The 17,420-nt window shown below is 42.3% G+C and overlaps 5 protein-coding genes across 5 annotated transcripts; 3 read left to right on the top strand and 2 right to left on the bottom strand.

Annotated features, from left to right (window-relative positions):
• Positions 1-4,274: 4,274 nt before the first annotated feature.
• BDB00DRAFT_765681 (uncharacterized protein) lies at positions 4,275-5,498 on the top strand (the record flags this gene model as incomplete). The annotated part of the gene is made up of 2 exons (XM_053119530.1): positions 4,275-4,982; positions 5,103-5,498. The coding sequence occupies 2 exons, from the start codon at positions 4,275-4,277 to the stop codon at positions 5,496-5,498; spliced, it is 1,104 nt and encodes a 367-aa protein (XP_052978543.1).
• A 62-nt stretch (positions 5,499-5,560) lies between these two features.
• BDB00DRAFT_829134 (uncharacterized protein) lies at positions 5,561-6,079 on the bottom strand. The gene has a single exon (XM_053123915.1). It carries the CDS (start codon positions 6,068-6,070, stop codon positions 5,633-5,635), a length of 438 nt encoding a protein of 145 aa, XP_052978542.1. The 5' UTR covers positions 6,071-6,079; the 3' UTR covers positions 5,561-5,632.
• Positions 6,080-6,278: 199 nt separating this feature from the next.
• BDB00DRAFT_939752 (uncharacterized protein) lies at positions 6,279-7,203 on the top strand (the record flags this gene model as incomplete). Its single annotated transcript, XM_053129325.1, has 5 exons — positions 6,279-6,462; positions 6,570-6,785; positions 6,855-6,928; positions 7,091-7,108; positions 7,171-7,203. Exons 1-5 carry the CDS (start codon positions 6,384-6,386, stop codon positions 7,201-7,203), a joined length of 420 nt encoding a protein of 139 aa, XP_052978541.1. The 5' UTR covers positions 6,279-6,383.
• A 568-nt stretch (positions 7,204-7,771) lies between these two features.
• Positions 7,772-8,241, top strand: BDB00DRAFT_873543 (uncharacterized protein; the record flags this gene model as incomplete). Its single annotated transcript, XM_053127101.1, has 3 exons — positions 7,772-7,820; positions 7,923-8,039; positions 8,150-8,241. The coding sequence occupies 3 exons, from the start codon at positions 7,772-7,774 to the stop codon at positions 8,239-8,241; spliced, it is 258 nt and encodes an 85-aa protein (XP_052978540.1).
• A 253-nt stretch (positions 8,242-8,494) lies between these two features.
• BDB00DRAFT_883511 (major facilitator superfamily domain-containing protein) lies at positions 8,495-10,374 on the bottom strand (the record flags this gene model as incomplete). The annotated part of the gene is made up of 7 exons (XM_053128240.1): positions 8,495-8,715; positions 8,801-8,925; positions 9,030-9,314; positions 9,419-9,634; positions 9,703-9,977; positions 10,093-10,265; positions 10,356-10,374. 7 exons carry the CDS (start codon positions 10,372-10,374, stop codon positions 8,495-8,497), a joined length of 1,314 nt encoding a protein of 437 aa, XP_052978539.1.
• Positions 10,375-17,420: the final 7,046 nt, after the last annotated feature.

The following is a 17,420-nucleotide window of genomic DNA, read 5'->3' as shown; positions in this document are numbered from 1 at the left end:
AACTTACCATATGTGATCGTGAAAAAGTGAAAAGTGAAAAGTGAAAGAAAAAGCGAGGAAGCAACACGCTGTGGAAAATGGGTGTCTTTTTATGGGCAAAGTTCATTTCCAAAAAGAACGCTGGTCTGGGCCCAATGAGATTCTGAAGGGACGCTTGCTTTTTTTCCTTTCCTGTATCTTTTTTTTTGCGTACAAAAAACTAAAATAGGCAAAGATAAGCTCCGTGCTCAACAAAGCGCACAACAATGACAGACGACAGTAACACGATCACAACGCGCATTATCACACTTTGGCACTGTTTTTTATCTTTTTTTTTTTACTTTCTGTGTTCGCGTAGTTCAGTTCGCGAGAAAAATGGAAAGGAAAAAAAGTTAGTTCGGATGATACGTTCCGAGCCAATCTGGTCTGCTTTTTTCGCATGTATCATACTTCACGCGCACCCTGGGAAAAGCAGACAGATAGGATATACGATCGACGCTGTTTTTCTTGAAAAGAATCCCTTTCTCTGCATCCACCACGCTTGCCAGCTTACGATTATCGTTCGTTAAGCTGACCACCGAGCGAGCTCAATGCGAGACTAAAGACGACAAGCAGTCTAAAACCACACCTCCATAAGCGTATACAGTGTAGTGTTTTCGCCTGGACGAGTGACGTCCCCCAACTTTGGTTCCATCCCCCCATCCAACCCCCCGCCCCCAACTTTATTCACGGCCAGCACGGAAGGTCTGCGCATGAAGAAGCCGAGCATGACAGCAAAGTACAATGGAGACCCTGCGCAAAAAACATCGTAACTTGGCCTCAGAGCCTCGAAAAAACAAGGGTTGAGTATGTGCGTGTTGCTACGAGTCTGCCCATTGCGCTGGTTGCGGTTGTGTGAAAAAAGCGCTGCGAATCGCTTCGCAAGAGCAGCCGCCATTTCGCTCGGAATTGGTCAAAATGGGTGACGCGAATAAAATAAAATGTGTTTTGACATGCTTGTCCTGGCAACAAGCGGCTTTCAGGAACATGGATTGTCATGACTACTGAATGCCATGGCAATAAGCAGCTTTCTTATGCAGCGTGGTTATAAAGCAAGCCTCATAGAGAAGGATGTTAAAACGAGCAAACCAAACAACAGTATCAACCTGAAGAAGCAGCCTGTATGGATAATAGTAGCTCTAGGATGACGCGCATACTATGCTGAAAACAGCCATGCTGCTCTTCACAATTTATCTAAAGCTGCCCACATCCATCATTGCAATCGCTGATTACTGTGGTATATACTTGTATAAAAGAGCTTTGACATTCTGTCTTTCTTCCTTGTTATTTCTTATTGAGTTGTTCAGTCGCATCTTTTTTTTTTCTGTACTCATTGAACAAGTTGGCATTCGAAACGTACCTGTATTTGACGCGGAGGCCGGGTGCGTGCACTGACACTTCTTACCAAAATAAGCGGCGACAGTATCGGAGGGTACATTGGCATGGTGAAACATACATAGCATGTCGATCACTGCTGCTGTATAGTATTTGACTTCTTCACGACGACTATCACTTACACATCTCCTTCGCCTTCCCTTTGCTTTTGGGCCAAGTTGCGTCATATGAAATAAGCGGTCCATAAAACGAGCCAACCGGAGCCTTACAAATGAGAGCCAATCTACATGATGGATTTCATTGAAGACCCGAGCGTGACGGCATAAAATTGTCTGAATAAGAATACCAAAAACCCCTTTTTCTTTCTTCTTCAGTTCCATTTACACAAACTTTATGATCCGCAAAGTGTTGTGTGAATCCTTGACTTGGAAAGCTATTAGCCAGGTTGAGGTGGATATATTCTACCCGAAAGATGCTTCAATGGTAGCAAGGTTGTTGGAAACATGCCCTAGGCTGCATCAACGTAGTACAACAACCTTGAAGTATCTTTGTGCTTAGTTGACGTTGTGGGCACACACGGCACGGGCGCCACTAGTGAATGGCGAAGGTCTCTCATTGCGTAGCGACCATTCACTACCTGCGTCTTCGATCAGGCTTTGTTGTCTTCCTTGGAAAAAAGAGACAGCAGGAGTTTTTCCCCTCTTTTTCTATTGGAACTTCCTAGAAAATAGGGTTTCTCTTTAAAATACAATAAGAAAATGACAAAAAGATAATAATCAACAAGAGAAGCTTTCTATGTTTGACTATTATTATAACGGAAACTTAATCTATCGTTGGGAAATGCCATCCCAAATCACAAAGAAAGATCTCTCGCGTATTGATCGACCTTGTGAAGTACTTTTGTACTTTGTTTGTGAATGTACTGATTGAGATTTAAGATCTCTTTCAAGTGCATATAAAGCGGTGGCAACTCTTTGACACCGTGCTCTCTACGCACGGACCCTGCCATTGTTCTTAAAAGTAAAAAAACGAGGTTGCGTCTGTGTTTTTCTTTTCTGTGATGCAAGATCCGTTTGAATTAAATGACCATCAACGGCAGTAATTGAGACACGCTTGACTTCAAGCTTGACCTGACTGACTGCTGCGGAATCGCGTTGTCAAAGCTTGGTTTAAAAAGGCTTATACGATATTTTATAACGCGCTGGTATTGCAAGTAGGATGCCTTTTTTCCCGCTATTCTCCGGTTTCAAAAAGTACCACTTTTCTCTTGACCATTCGTCTTTCGTAAACGGATTCCACCTTGTCAATGGCGTTTGAGCTTGCGTTACTTCTCCCTCGCGCTTACAGGCGAAGAAAGACCCTTTTATTAATTTAGTTAGCATCCTTGCATTATCTATGTCGCGTAACCTCCATGAATAATTTATGTGGCACATCATGCTATACACATATACACATATACAATGCAGATTGCCGTGGTTGGAAGAATTGCTTAGATCCTGATCGTTTGTCGGATCACGGTCTTGCTTGGATCTTTTACTTTTGTTCTTGATAATCAAAGTAACGCAAAGATCACCACGATGGCAAATGAGCTTTGTAGTTGAATGTGAGTCGACCTAGTTTCGCATTTTAATCTTCTCCAATGTGGGATATTCCAATAATCTTCTTTTGCAACGAAATCCATTTCAATGCCTTGTATCGTTTTATAACGTTTGAGGATTGTTTTCTACGGTAGTGTAAGTTTATACAATTGCGCCTTAGCGGACATGTTGCCCAATACACTACAACAAAGCTTAGATAACAAGTATGTTCCATAATGAAGCTTTTTACATTGGCATCATATGATTTCCTCTAGGCGTATCAGGTTGTCCACTTTATATAGACTCCTCAAATTTTAAACATTTTTTGGTTTCAAAATGATAGTGAATTATCAATTCGCAGTACAATCCGATAGGCATGCCAGTATTACAAAAAAGAAATCAACTATTATAATGTTCCAACTCTGGTGGATCGATTCTGAGCGTTTTGGCGAAAAAAAATACTGTTGGCAGCAGGTTAAAAACATGATATTCACGCGTATTGAGAATGGATCAAACGCCCCCGAATACTGTATCTCTTTGCTATGGATATTTGTCATTGCAGCTTTAGAAATGTAGGTTTTGTCACGCTTTCGGTAGTATCTTTTAACCTTTGTATGTTGTCGTTCTTCGGGTGGTGGATCAGTGGGTATATGAGCTACAAAAGCACAACAGATCTTGTATCTTGTAAGAGTTCAAAGAGTATAGTTGTTCCTGTAATCCTATTCAAATATTGGCAGTACGTGGCAAGTTCACTATTTCTTGGAATGCCTCATTGTAAGAATTTAAGAAATAAAAGGTGTACGGCTTACTTGCTTGATTACAATCAAACGTGATTTAATAGAAGAATCGCTCTGATTTCTGAAACTTGAAAGAGATAGTCAGCGACACAGCCTTCTGATAATTGCAAGAAGATTAAGTGGTTGATTCATCAATTTGTCATTCGTTTTAAGTCAAGTGATTCAACATTTTCTATGATGACAAGCCATTCAAAAGATACAAATTGTAGTTAGTTGCCGTTTGTAGTTTTTCGGACACCTAAAACTAAAACGGCCCGTCTCAAAGGCCAAACGGCAATCGAAGATTTTATATGAATAATTTGTTAGTCAGCTTATGCAGCATTTGTAATCAGTCCGAACGAACTTCAAGGAGGCTACCGTCATGTTTACGTGTGATTTACTTTTATGGTTGTTGGGTGAGAGACGGAAGGCGGGTCCTTTTGCTTCCGGTTCAAACCAAGCAATTTGCTTCGTCGAGCGAGTTTGACATGTCTATGGTATATAAAGGCTGTTCAAGTTGAGCTGTTTGAAAATTCATTATTTCATCTCTACATTCTTTTTTTCTATCATGACCGCATCATCCAAACTCTTTCAACCGATCAAGCTCGGTAGTGCCCAGTTAAAGCACCGTATTGTTCTAGCACCCATGACCCGTCTTCGAGCCACCGCAGATCATGTCCCCACTGATTTGATCCGCGAGCACTACGAGCAGCGTGCCACCGATGGTGGACTTCTCATCACAGAAGCAACGTTGATTTCTCCCTTTGCTGGTGGGACACCTCTTGCACCTGGTATTTACACTCCCGAACAAGTTGAAGGCTGGAAACCCGTTACCGATGCTGTCCATGTCAAGGGAGGTGTCATTTATAGCCAGTTATGGCACATTGGTCGAGCTACTTCATCTGCCTTGATGCCAAACAACGTCAAGCCTGTCTCTGCCTCAGCCATTGCTATTAAAGGAGCAAACATGGCAACAGGTTCCGATCACGAAGTCCCGCGCGCATTGGAATTGGATGAGATCCCTCAAGTTATCGAAGAATACGCCGTGGCTGCCAAGAATGCTATCAAGGCCGGTTTCGATGGCGTTGAGATCCATGGTGCCAATGGATACTTGATCGATCAGTTCATCAACAGTTCTAGTAATGTTCGCACGGATAAATATGGTGGATCGATGGAGAATCGTGCTCGCTTTGCCTTGGAGGTCGTCGATGCTGTTGCGGCAACCATTGGATCTGAAAAAACTGCCATTCGTTTCTCGCCTTTTGGTGGTTTCCAGGTAATTATAATTATTTGTATAATCTAGTGCTCCAAACCTAGTAGCAGTAGCAGTAATCTTTCATATGTGACACATACTCGATCAAGTATAACTAACTTCTTCTTTTTGGATTGTTAAAAGGATATGAACGACGATTCCCCTTATCAAACTTGGTCATACATCCTTGAGCAACTCTATAGCAAGCATCCAAACATATCCTATGTGCACATGGTTGAGCCACGCCTCAATCTTTTAGGTGAGGAGAACGCAGAGACCAGCGATTCACTAGATCCCTTCCGCGGAAAATGGCAACACGGCGTCTTTATATCTGCGGGTGGTTACACTTATGCGCCAAAGCTTGCAGAAGACGTCGCTGATGCCACAGGCAATTTGATCGCCTTCGGTCGTAGCTTCACCTCCAACCCTGATCTCGTGGAACGCTTGCGAAATGGATGGCCTTTGAATAAATACGATAGATCCACTCTATATGGCGGAGGCGCTCAGGGATACACTGACTTTCCTGTCTATGCACCTTAAGCACTAGAATATCTACTACATACACACAACCGACACATAGAATTGATGAAACCTCAATAAATCTCGTTCATGATACAAATGCTAAAAGTGTATTATATGTATACTTTGCTATTTCTTTAAATTATTATAATACTCTAAAAGAGAGTCAACCATAATGCAGCAAGGCCAGCACCGGTTCGGAACATCTGCAGTTTATCCCATTTTTCAACGAGCCCGACGACCTCCTTTTGGTCATGTGCAGGGTTTGCGTTGAGCTCATGTAGACGGTCATTGGTGGGCTTCATAAAGATCAACGTGTATGGAAAGCTGATCAGTGATGCGATACCACAATAAAGAGCGCGTCGATTCTTGGTCAGGTAGTACGTGTAAAAGTGTGCAGCTGACGAAATAAAGATGGTGGCAATACCGATCTTGGAACCATTCTTGTAAGTGACAGCCCAGCTGGCGACGGGATAACCACCTACACGCAATGCAGGTATTGTGACACCGTTAAGAGTCAAGCCAAGGCCAGCGAAAATTCCATTTGCAGTAGCGGCAATGGGTTGAACGTGATATGGTACAACGACAGACATGATTTTGTGGGAAAGAGAGAATTATATGTGCGTTCGGCTCTTTTACATTTTGTGTTACATCATGGGTTTAGCTGTGATCCGATCGCTTTTGGAGAATTTGACTCATTTCTGCTCCAGCTCGAGGCTACGGCTTCCGGGTGATCTCAACCCCGACCACGTCTACTACAGGAGTACGTCCGTATGCATGAGTCAAAAAATCAAAGACGTGCTTGCACCGGTATGCGACAGAAGGATATAAATATCATGCCTTTTTGTCTACTTACAATTCTACTACGCATATCTCGAATATCACCTACTATAATACTTTATTACCATGTTTTCTGCTGCTCGTAACCAATTTTTCCGATCCAATGCAACTCGTTCCTTTTTCTTACACCGTGCTGATCCTCAAAGTATGTAGAACCATCCTCGATTCTCTCAATTATAATACGATTTGGTACCGCCTACATACTTTATACAGTATATTTGTGTTTAAATAAAACCTCTGTTTGCAATGTAGCCTTTGCCCACCACTCTGGAAGGATGATGATGCATAACGGACCAAGGTTGGGAGGATTGATCTTCGGTATCGTAGTACTTACAGCCACGTATCATGCTGGAAAACACCGAGGTGCCATGCAAGCTACTAGTGGTGAATACAAGGGATATTATGGATGGGGATGTCACCCTCATTATTGCCATCATTGTCAACATGGAGACCCGCATCATCGGCACAGTAAGCAAAACAAAAAGGAAACTCCTTATATTACAAATAATTTACTAATAACTTTAAAAAAAATTACAGATGCCTCTCAGCCTGGAGTAATCGGTCCACAGCAATCACAAGCAGAAACTATTAGCGACAGTGGATTACCTCAAGTAAAGTCCAACTAACGTCGAGTGGGCCCTCACTGCTGCCTCATACAATGGACATACTTTTTTTATTTATTTGTTCTTGAACACTTGTTTACTGTTTTTTATTTGTATATATAAATCAGCATTTAATAAAAAATAAAAACATGAAAACCTGCTTTGATGTAGAATGCAGGTGGCCATATGGTATGTGTTTCTGCTGATAGAATCGTTCAGTGTCAGAAAGCTGGACTATACGCACCTGATAGTCTTTCACTCTCGATAATGGATTGGGTCGTTAAGCTTTGTTGTGTGCATGCGTTTCGTTCCGTCGATTTATTGTTATATCATAGAAAGATGATAATAATCTGTTCGACATAATGCTGCTGACGTATCGACAAACAGTCTGTCATTTGGCAGAAGCAGTAACCCATAACCACGTTTCATACGATCCATAGTTATGAGCAACGACTTGGCTTTTCCCTTATCTCATTGGAATATAAACTCGAATACCAATAGGCAACTACAACTTCGATTGCTCTTATCTGAAAGATTATGGACTTTGTAGTGATCATATAACGCGTGCGTATTCTTTCTCCGCTATTGTTGTTTTCGCTTTTTCGCGGTTACATATAATATACAGATCCACTTGGTGTAGAATGATCAGCCCATTAGCTGAAGGCTACTTTCCGGTTTTAGTGGGCAGGGCTGAAACCAAAAAAATTCCGCGGTTTTCGTAATGATGATGCAACCCTTGCATAAACCTGCTGTCTTGTTATATAATACGCCTGCATTATTCTTCAATGTTTGGGGCCACCGTTTCTTTCGTTTCTGTTCTGGTAACGCATTAAACACATATCATAATACATCATGTCCTTCGTTGCCCGTCGATTATTCCGAACAAACACTGCTGCTCTTCGTCGAGCTGATGGCCGAGGCAAGTGAACCTCTTTCCACCTTTAAAAGCCGATTCATTTTTTTCTTTAATTTTCGCTAACATCGCGCTCGTTCGCACTTGTAGAAGCCAATGAGCAAATGCGTTCTGGTCCAAATTATGCTGCCATTTCTGCAGCCATCGTAGGTGTCGGTACATTGTACTATTTCATTGGTATGGGTGCGGAAAAGAAAACGAAAAAGGGTAAGTCCATCAGTGATTCAACACAAATTCCCCCGGGTATATGTTGCTGTTGTACGACACAAAAAACAAACTGACTCATTTGGGCTGTGTTGCTTTATATATGATTGCAGATAACGAGATTCAACCCGGATTGAAGGAGCCAGAAATTGTTAACGCACCTGGCGGTGGTGCCTCTCAATTGAAGCCAATTAGCAAACAGTAGAATCGATCCTATGCGACAAGGGGAAAAGATATGTTTTTCTGTTATCGAACTGTACATTATATTATAAATAGTTAAAGGGAAATAATATATATAAGATGTACATGCTACATGTGCGACGAAAATGAACAAGGAGAGAAGTACGAAAGAGAAAACAGTAGTGTGATATAGAGCAGTAGTGTATATATGGGTAAAAGGGTGATGGCAAAGTATGTATATGCAGATGTGGTGACGAAGAAATGTTGGTGGTCTTTTTTCAAAGGTAGAATCGAAAGTCAAGTCGATTGCTTCCAGTGTCTTTGGTAGTGTCGCGATAATGTTGTCTCTCTTCTTCGGACATTTTGCCCCACTTGCGAGCGCGCCATCGGTTGGTAAGATCGTATCGCAATCGTTGGGCCATGAAAAGCAAGCCGAGGATAGCTATTAGAATGATGTTGATCGTATTACCATAGTAGTACCGTGGTGCGTCCCAGGTCTCTGCAAAAGAAAAAAAAAAGCAATTAGTCAGTCATACATTTTTTCTTCTTGCTATAATGCGACAATGAATGAGATATTAACTTACGATAGATCACTGCACCAGGCACAGCGCAAATGTTGGCTGAAGCAATAATTGCACTATAGCATAGAACGCGCTTTCCAACCGGCGCCACATTGGAACTCATAAAAGCTATATGCATTCCGTGCCAGCTATTGTAAAAAGAGAAGAAGAAGAAGAAGAAATGACTTGTTAGTCGCAAAAATACATTGAAAAAAGCATCAGCGCTATAACAAAAGATATTTATCTCTACTACCTGGGTGAAGCTGCTGCCATCATGGCTGCTCCGAATGTATTCCATCGATCGGTGTCGGCGGGTAAAGCTCGAAGTGCAGCGAAGCAGGCAAGGGACCAAATGACACCAATCATACAATGGAGTGATACTTCGCCATGTCGATCAGAGCTCCATGCAATCAGGATTGAGAAAATACCATTGATGATATAGGACGGCACTGTAAGCAAGTTAGCCGTGGTTGTTTCGAAGCCACCGTCACGGATCATACTGGGTAGATAAGTGGTAATAGGTGTAATGGGTACGAAACTAAGTACAAAAGAGAACACATTGAGACAAAAGAATAAACAATGATATAAGCACATATGCTCGATGAATATGTCTTAAACAAGATACCAAAAAAGTTGCCGTACCCAATAAAAGTTGTAATCAAATGTGTCCACACTTTGGTATCCAGTACTGTCGACTTGATATCCTCCAATGTAATACGCGAGTTGTGCTGTTCGGTCTTGCTCAGATCATCGCGGATGAGTCGAGTAACAGCGATTCTCATTTGACGTTCGTTGAACCATCCCTTCTTGCCACGAAGCAGACCTTGAGTTCGTGATGGACGCCCGGGCAAGTAGAAGCTACAAAAAACATTAGGCACTTTTTCCAATAGGTTCCCGTCAAATGGGATGGCTACAAACCAACTTACAAGCAGAAAACGCCGACAATATGTGTAAAAATGCCATCGAGAAGGAACAACCATTTCCAACCTTCCAGACCGCCAATGCCACGCATGCGGAAAACGCCAAATGAGATAAGACCAGAAAACGCAGAGGCTAATGATTGGATTCCCCAGAACCACGCCAGCCGTGTCGCAAGCTCCTTGGTCTTGTACCATGACGAAAGGTAATAGATACAGGCAGGAATAAATCCAGCTTCCGTGATGGCAATGAGCACCCGAATAGCAAAAAAGCCTCCCAAGTCCTAAAAGGGGAATTTCACAAAAAACGAAATGTTAAAAAGAAAATTGGATGCGTTTAAGAGAGAAGGAGGAGGGGGGGATACATACGTGCACAAGTGCATGAGCCCAGGTAATGACTCCCCAGGAGTTCATAAGAATGGGGATCCAAAGATGAGCGCCGATACGTTTCGAAACAAAATTGGAAGGAAGGGCAAAGATAGTGAACAAAATGGCGTAAACCATGATGGTGGTGTTTACATCGTCGTTGGTGAATCCAAGATCTTGGGCGAGGTTATCGGAAATGGCATTCGCTATAGGATCATGGAGAAGAATGATAATAGGGGTGATGGTGAGTTGTTTGTATGTAAAGATCATGGGATTGACGATACCGTTTCACTTACAGAGGTTGGTGCGATCCATGTTCAGCACAAACGAGCCCAAAAGGATCAAAGGGAACAGACGAAGATCAATGATCCATCGTACCTGTTTTTCTTCCTCCTCCGTCCATTGCAGATCCTTATCGTAGCCTTCTCTGTTGACAGCTTCTTCAACACTAGAGTCGAGAGTAGACGACGTGTCAGAATGGCAAAAGTCCTTTTGGGTTTTCGTGACCTCGTGTATGGATGGCGCTGAAATTTGGGCCATATGTATGTTTGTGTGGTTTAGAGAAGATATAGTGGGCCAAGTGTGAATATATTGGCGACTTTATATATATATACACCATCGTCGTTATGTATGCACAAGACGTTACGACGTATTGCGCCATTCGTCTTTGATAACCGACATTATGTACAACAGCAAGGTAGAGGGAGCGTGTTATTGCGTGCCGAGATACCATGCTATGCACCATCTTTCTCAGGTATTGTGTCATTTCGTGTGCAAAGACCAGCCCAAGGTAGCATCATCCCTCTGTGTCGCGTCAGATCTTTGATTTCATTGGCTAATAAGGCCCAAAAAGGGTGTTCTGCGATCATCTTCAACATTGTTACTTGAGATCGTGTAAGAGCATCCCCAGCGGTTGTGCCAAATCCCACGGTGTGGGTGAACGGTCTGAGTGAACGATTTGAGTGAACGATTTGAGTGAACGGTTTGAGTGAACGGTTTGAGTGAACGGTTTGAGTGAACGGTTTGAGTGAACGATTTGAGTGAACGGTTTGAGTGAACGGTTTGAGTGAACGGTTTGAGTGAACGATTTGAGTGAACGGTTTGAGTGAACGATTTGGGTGAACGGTTTGAGTGAACGATTTGGGTGAACGATTTGAGTGAACGATTTGAGTGAACGGTTTGAGTGAACGGGTGAACGATTTGAGTGAACGGTTTGAGTGATAGATGTTGCTGGCACTGCTGACAATTGTTTGTCAAAGTTGACAGACTCTGATAGACTCGCTAAGATTATATGTGAGTCCGCTAGCAAAAGCTGGTCCGCTTGCAAAAGTTGGACTCGCCCAAAAAAAAATAATTGGGGAAAATTTAGCGAGTAAGCTGGACTTGCTCCAGATGCTATATTATTGTCATTTTCTTTTTTTTGTGTAAAAAGTGGGGAACGAATGGGAAAAGAAACTGATCATTCTTAAAAGAACTTTCAGCTCCCCACTCCTACTTCGAAAAGTAGAAGCACGATGTCAACCCGGCGATAGCTCGAAGGCCCCCGACGCAGCTGGAATACCACTGCTGGCTTTATTCACCGCATCCAATTCGTTGAGAAATTTTTTTTCGCAGCGAATGGCACAATTTATGGGCAACGTCCGCTATTGAAGCGACTTGTGGGTCACTTTTCAAATTTCGCTTGCATCGCTTTAACCCCAATAGAGGCCCTTCCTGTCATGACTATTCGTTGACCTCTACTCAATCCCTCAACATCTTTATCGTCAATCATCACCCAACTTATCAACCTTCATAAATATAAATGTAATCACTCGACTTGTCCCTTGTTCCTTTCTCATCATCTGGTCTCCTTGACCTTCCGATATTCTTCTTGCCTTGACCTAGATTCATCTCTCCTCTGTCTTTGGCTTGTCTTGTTTTGTCGTCGTTTCCGGCTCACTTTATGACGCATGCCCGTAACACTAATTCAAGTGCCCGTGTATGATCCAGCCTTCGGATAAAGCTCTTCCAAGTGCATGTCAACTGCAAGATTGTGTGAGAAACAATGAGTCTGTTTGTAAGGGATTCTCTCACTCTGTAACCTTTAACTACCAAGAATAACTTTACCACAATACAAGCCTTTTTTTATTAGTATATGTACAATATCAAAACTGACAATTACGTTAAACACACAATCTGAAACCTGGTTGAAAAACTAGGGCACATCGGTGTGCTTCTATGGGTAAATCTATCATAAGCGATCCAATTTGTCACTGGGGATTCTGCGAGATCATTGTATTTCATAGGCAAGAAGTTTTTACCAGACAGCAGTGAGAGGTCGAACCTACGACCGTTTGAGCATGCTCAGAAAGGCTTCCCGAAATGGTGTGGAAATTCTTTCGCAGTTTTGCGCTAGCCTTGTTAGGGTCGTCCATCGTCTCTTCATTTGGTGTATCTTTATCTATTATGTATGTGAAGAAAAGGTTAATCCGGCCCGGTAAATGTATTTGACAGCAGGCAATGTACAATGTGAATTATGTGATTCAACATCAGAATCAAGTAGTGTAGAATATGTCGATACGGCCAGGTATATGTATCGGACAATAGGCTACATAAAGTACATGACCGTTAGAGTGACAATTTTCTTGAGTGTTGGTTAATCCATGTAACATCAAGATCTGTTTGGATAAAGAATCTGTACATGGCAGTTTGACCTAGCTTTCGTTAACTTTCACAATCCCTGATTTCCATGAATTTGAAGAGTGAAATTTTAGGGGAACCACTGTATAAATGTATGGGACAACAAACGATTCAACAGTAAAAATGCATAAAAGGTTATGCTGCTGCTGCATGGGAAATTTTATTATAATATGTTACACAGTATCACCGACGATTACATTGCTCAGAGAAATATTCGCATAATAGTACTTCACTTTTTCTCAAAAGCTTCACTCAGTTGATTGGTAATCATGGCCATGGTTTGTTTATACGCCGGTGTATCAACAGGAACAGTAGCATATCCATGAACTGTTTTTAAGCACATACAAGAAGGAACCATGAGTAATCACAATCCACCACTGTAGTAGTAAGGTAACAAAGAGAAGAAGCATGCTTCAACATAGAGTATAATACGTACTTGCGCCAATGACCCGAACAGTGGCATTAGGTACTCCAGCATTGGTCAATCGACGAGCATAGTCTTCACCTTCATCACGCAAAATGTCTGCTTCTGCGGTGAAAATTAGAACGGTTTGAGTGAACGGTGTGGGTGAACGGTCTGAGTGAGCGATTTGAGTGAACGGTTTGAGTGAACGGTTTGAGTGAACGATTTGAGTGAACGATTTGAGTGAACGGTTTGAGTGAACGATTTGAGTGAACGGTTTGAGTGAACGGTTTGAGTGAACGATTTGAGTGAACGGTCTGAGTGAACGATTTGGGTGAACGATTTGAATTTGGAGTCAGTTATCATAGGGGGACCATAGAATTCACATATTTTCCCAGCGGTTGTGCCAATTTCGTGTTCCAAAATTAAACTTTGCTGTAAAACTCCTTTTTGTCTCTCCCACTTATTTTATTTGATTCTTCAGAAAAACATGGAAAACCAACTTAAGAGAATGCTCTAAGAAGATGCCAAACGACGCATTCGCCGTCGCTCATTGGCACGTTTCATTGAAACACTCGAAGAAGATTCCGAAGACGAAGAGCAACCAAAACGTAGAGGAGGTTCTGTCGCTGGTCGCAAAACTATCAACCGTAGTCGCGTCGAAGGTCATGATAGACTTTATGCTGACTACTTCTCGGATGATCCAGTGTATCCTGAGAGTCTGTTCAGACGTCGTTTCCGCATGTCCAGGAACGTATTTGACAAGATACTCAAGGGGCTAATAGAAAAGCATTGGTACTTCCCTCAAAAGTACGATGCCGCTTTGAAACCTGGATTGACGCCCTTGCAAAAGGCAACTGCTGCAATCCGACAGCTCGCTTACGGGGTCTCGGCTGACACAGTGGACGAGTATGTACGCTGCGGTGAAAGTACTGCTCTACAATGCCTGGAGTACTTTTGTGAGGGCGTGATCGAGAACCACGGTGAGGAATACCTTCGAAGTCCAACGAAGGAAGACCTCGACCGTATCCTCAAGAACAGTGAAGGTCGCTACGATCATTTTGGAAGCCGTGGCCGATTACGAAACATGGATATGGCATGCGCATTTTGGCCTTCCGGGGTCCTTAAACGACATCAATGTCCTCCACCGATCCCCATTGTTCAGCAACACTGCCTCTGATCTTACGCCCGCGATCAAGTTCACTGTGAATGGTCATGAATATGATAAAGGGTATTATTTGGTTGATGGCATTTACCCACCATGGGCAATGTTCGTCAACACAATTTCATACCCGGTCGAGCAAAAGAAGAAGGTAAGAATGATACCATAAAACTCAATGAGCCCTTTACTCATCTTATATACAGCTTTTTGCTAGAATGCAAGAAGCTTGGCGTAAGGATGTTGAACGTGCGTTTGGAATCCTGCAAGCAAGATTTGCCGTGATCCGACTTCCAGCAAAGCTTTGGGATCTCAACAAGCTGGCCATTATCATGAAGGCATGCATTATCATGCATAATATGATAATTGAGAGTGACCGCGAAGACCGGGATGAAGTTGAAGAACGCGAGGAAGTGAGATGTGAAGGGCCTGTACCATCTTTGGTAATTGAGAGAAACCCTAACACGATGAGGGAATTTTTCCAACGCTACAGTGAGATCAGAGATGAAGCTGTTCACAATCAACTGAAAAAAGATCTCATTGAACATTTATGGGCTCATCATGGCAACAGTGCCTGAAAAATATATTCTTTCCATGTAAATAACAGTATGAACAAACAGTACTTTGACTTTAAGCAAATGAGTTCTTTTGTATAAACATTTATTAATAAGTAGCTTACGCTTCCGCTTCCGCTTCTGCTTCTGCTTCTGTTTCGTTTTCAGATCCATCTTGTCCCTCTTGTGAGACACAAGCATGGTCTTCAACTTCAACTTCGGCTTCGGCTTCAGCTTCAGCTCGAGCTTCAGCTTCTTCCAGTCTCTTGAGAGCCTGTCTCTTGCGTTTCAAGAAATAGGCACGAGAGAGCTCATCCATGCCTTCCAAACTCATGCTCATCATGTTGTTGTCAGCAAGCTCTCGTTCCATGTCGAATCTTTCTCTGTCGAGAGAATACTGCTTTCGTTGCAGAGCCAAGGCTTCGGCGTTGTGTTCGTCACGTTTACGCTTGTGAGAAGCCTCTTGCTCTTGCTTCTTGGCTTGCTTGCGACCAACTGGACGAGCTTCACCTCCTTCGGCAGGGACACTATTGCCAGTTGTCTTCTCCACGTAACGGACCAAGAACTTTGGCTGGTTATGGAGGAGCTTGTAGCAATGGTCAAGCTTGAAGCGAGCCTTCTTCGTTGGCGATGTTTGCCTGAACAAGTCTTTTGCAAGGTCGAGCTACACGATGACAATCAATGTAAATATTTGTAATTGTGGTAGTGCTGTTAGGATAAATGTTTATTTACCAATGACATATCATTCTGACCACTTCCTTGTCGTGCTGTGACCTACACTAAACAGCCACACAACCGAGCCACTTCTCTTTGGATGTTAACCCATCTGCTCAACATAGAGCCAGGGGTACTTCGGCGGGTTATATCGCCTCCTTTCGAAATGAACTCATCATGTACGTCCTTCCAAAAACCCGACTCATTGGGCTTGAGACCGCTACGCTGATCCGTGCCTTGTGCACTGTTCACAGTCTTATCAACCCAAGCCTTGCACAGCAACGTATCCTCTTCAACAGTCCAACCAAAGCCTCGAGTGGAGTTGGTGGTGGGATTGGTGGTGTTAATGTCAGACATCTTGTTCGAGATTTTGTTTGAAGAAGACTTTAATAATATGCACGCCCTGATTTCAATTTTGAAACGCGCGTTTCAAATTTGCTATATATTTTTCCAATGCTGATCCCCAAATTTGAGAATTGGCATTTGGAAATAGAATGACCGCTGGGAATAAAAAAATTCTATTCTAAATTTCAAATTTGGGATTTGGCACAACCGCTGGGGATGCTCTAAGGCAAAGGAAGATGTGAATACAGTAAAATAGAGCTTTCATTTTATTTATAAAAGACTTTCTTTTCTCTTCTAATTTAAACTGGAAACATCCATAGGATGTCCCACAGAGTCAGATTTTCTTCCTTCTTTCACCTACTAGACGAAACAATGATAAAGTTAGCTTGCTTCACTTCTACGCGTTTTTTTTCTTCTTTTCCCTCAGACAACGTGTAGTAAGAAGGAAAAAACAAAACAGAGAGAGTTTCAGTTGTTGCGGTATAGTTGCTTCACCAAGGTGTTTCTGACAGCTCCAATATAACTAATAAGTTCATCCTTTTGCTCTCTCTCGTTTTATTTCCCCAATACAGCGTTTTCATGTCTAAAAGCGCAAAAAAAAAAAATCTTTACCTTTGAGAAAAAAAAAAGATACGTGGTCCAAAATTTTTTTTCTCGCAAGGTTTTTTATTTTCAGAGGCAAATTTAAAGAGCGAATCTACCACCAATGGTATTGCGCGAAACCAGCCACTCGAACCTTTGTTGCTATAGCTATGAACTCGGAGACTTTGACAGCTTCTACTTTTGCGAAAACCTGAACAATGAAAATAGTATTAACTGTCATTTACGCAATGATGATGATTTTGCTGTTGGTCTTTGCTTAACCTGCATTGATCACAAAGTATCATGCATACGCGAAAGAAAATTCTATCGCGTATTGTTACGTAGTAGCATCATACGTTAGCGTGTTCTCTCTCTTAAATTAACAGATTGCACTGGATATCATTCCGAGCTACGTAAGCGATTGCCTGTAACTGATACATATAAAGTAAGCTGCAGTTATAGGACAGAAGAGAGGCAATGATGACAGAAACCCTGTGCGAACTACATTGGCATGTAGATTGTATAATAAGTACTCTATCCAAGTCTGTTGGGAAGTTGAGGATACTGTGGTAGCGGAATCGAAAGGCAATATTGTTAGATGTGACCACAGTCTCAGGTTCGAGTAATATAGAGAGAGAGAGAGAGAGAGAGCGATGGTTTTATGCTAGGTAAGATCAATCAACACTACAGAGAAAGTCTCTCAATTATTAAACTTAATAAAACCCTCTGGGCCTCGTAGTAAGGTCATTGTTTGTCCCCCACACTCGCTTGAGAGTAACTGTTCAGGTATGTTGCGGTTAATACAAAAAAGATCGAAAGAGGTACTAGGTAATCTATTTCCGAGAGCGATTTGACACTTGTTCTTTTGGGGTTGGATTCGATATGCCAATGATGCGTACGTAGCACTAATACAACCGCCATACAG

The sequence above is a fragment of the Zychaea mexicana genome, assembly GCF_025766255.1.
Source record: "Zychaea mexicana strain RSA 1403 chromosome Unknown BDB00scaffold_49, whole genome shotgun sequence".
Taxonomy (NCBI): domain Eukaryota; kingdom Fungi; phylum Mucoromycota; class Mucoromycetes; order Mucorales; family Lichtheimiaceae; genus Zychaea; species Zychaea mexicana.
The sequence above is the reverse complement of the archived record's forward strand: the minus strand, read 5'-3'. Positions and strand labels throughout refer to the sequence as shown.

What these genes read in the sequence shown, in the direction of transcription:
- BDB00DRAFT_829134 (XM_053123915.1), bottom strand. Translation starts at nt 6,070, where the DNA reads ATGTCTGTCGTTGTACCATATCACGTTCAACCCATTGCCGCTACTGCA.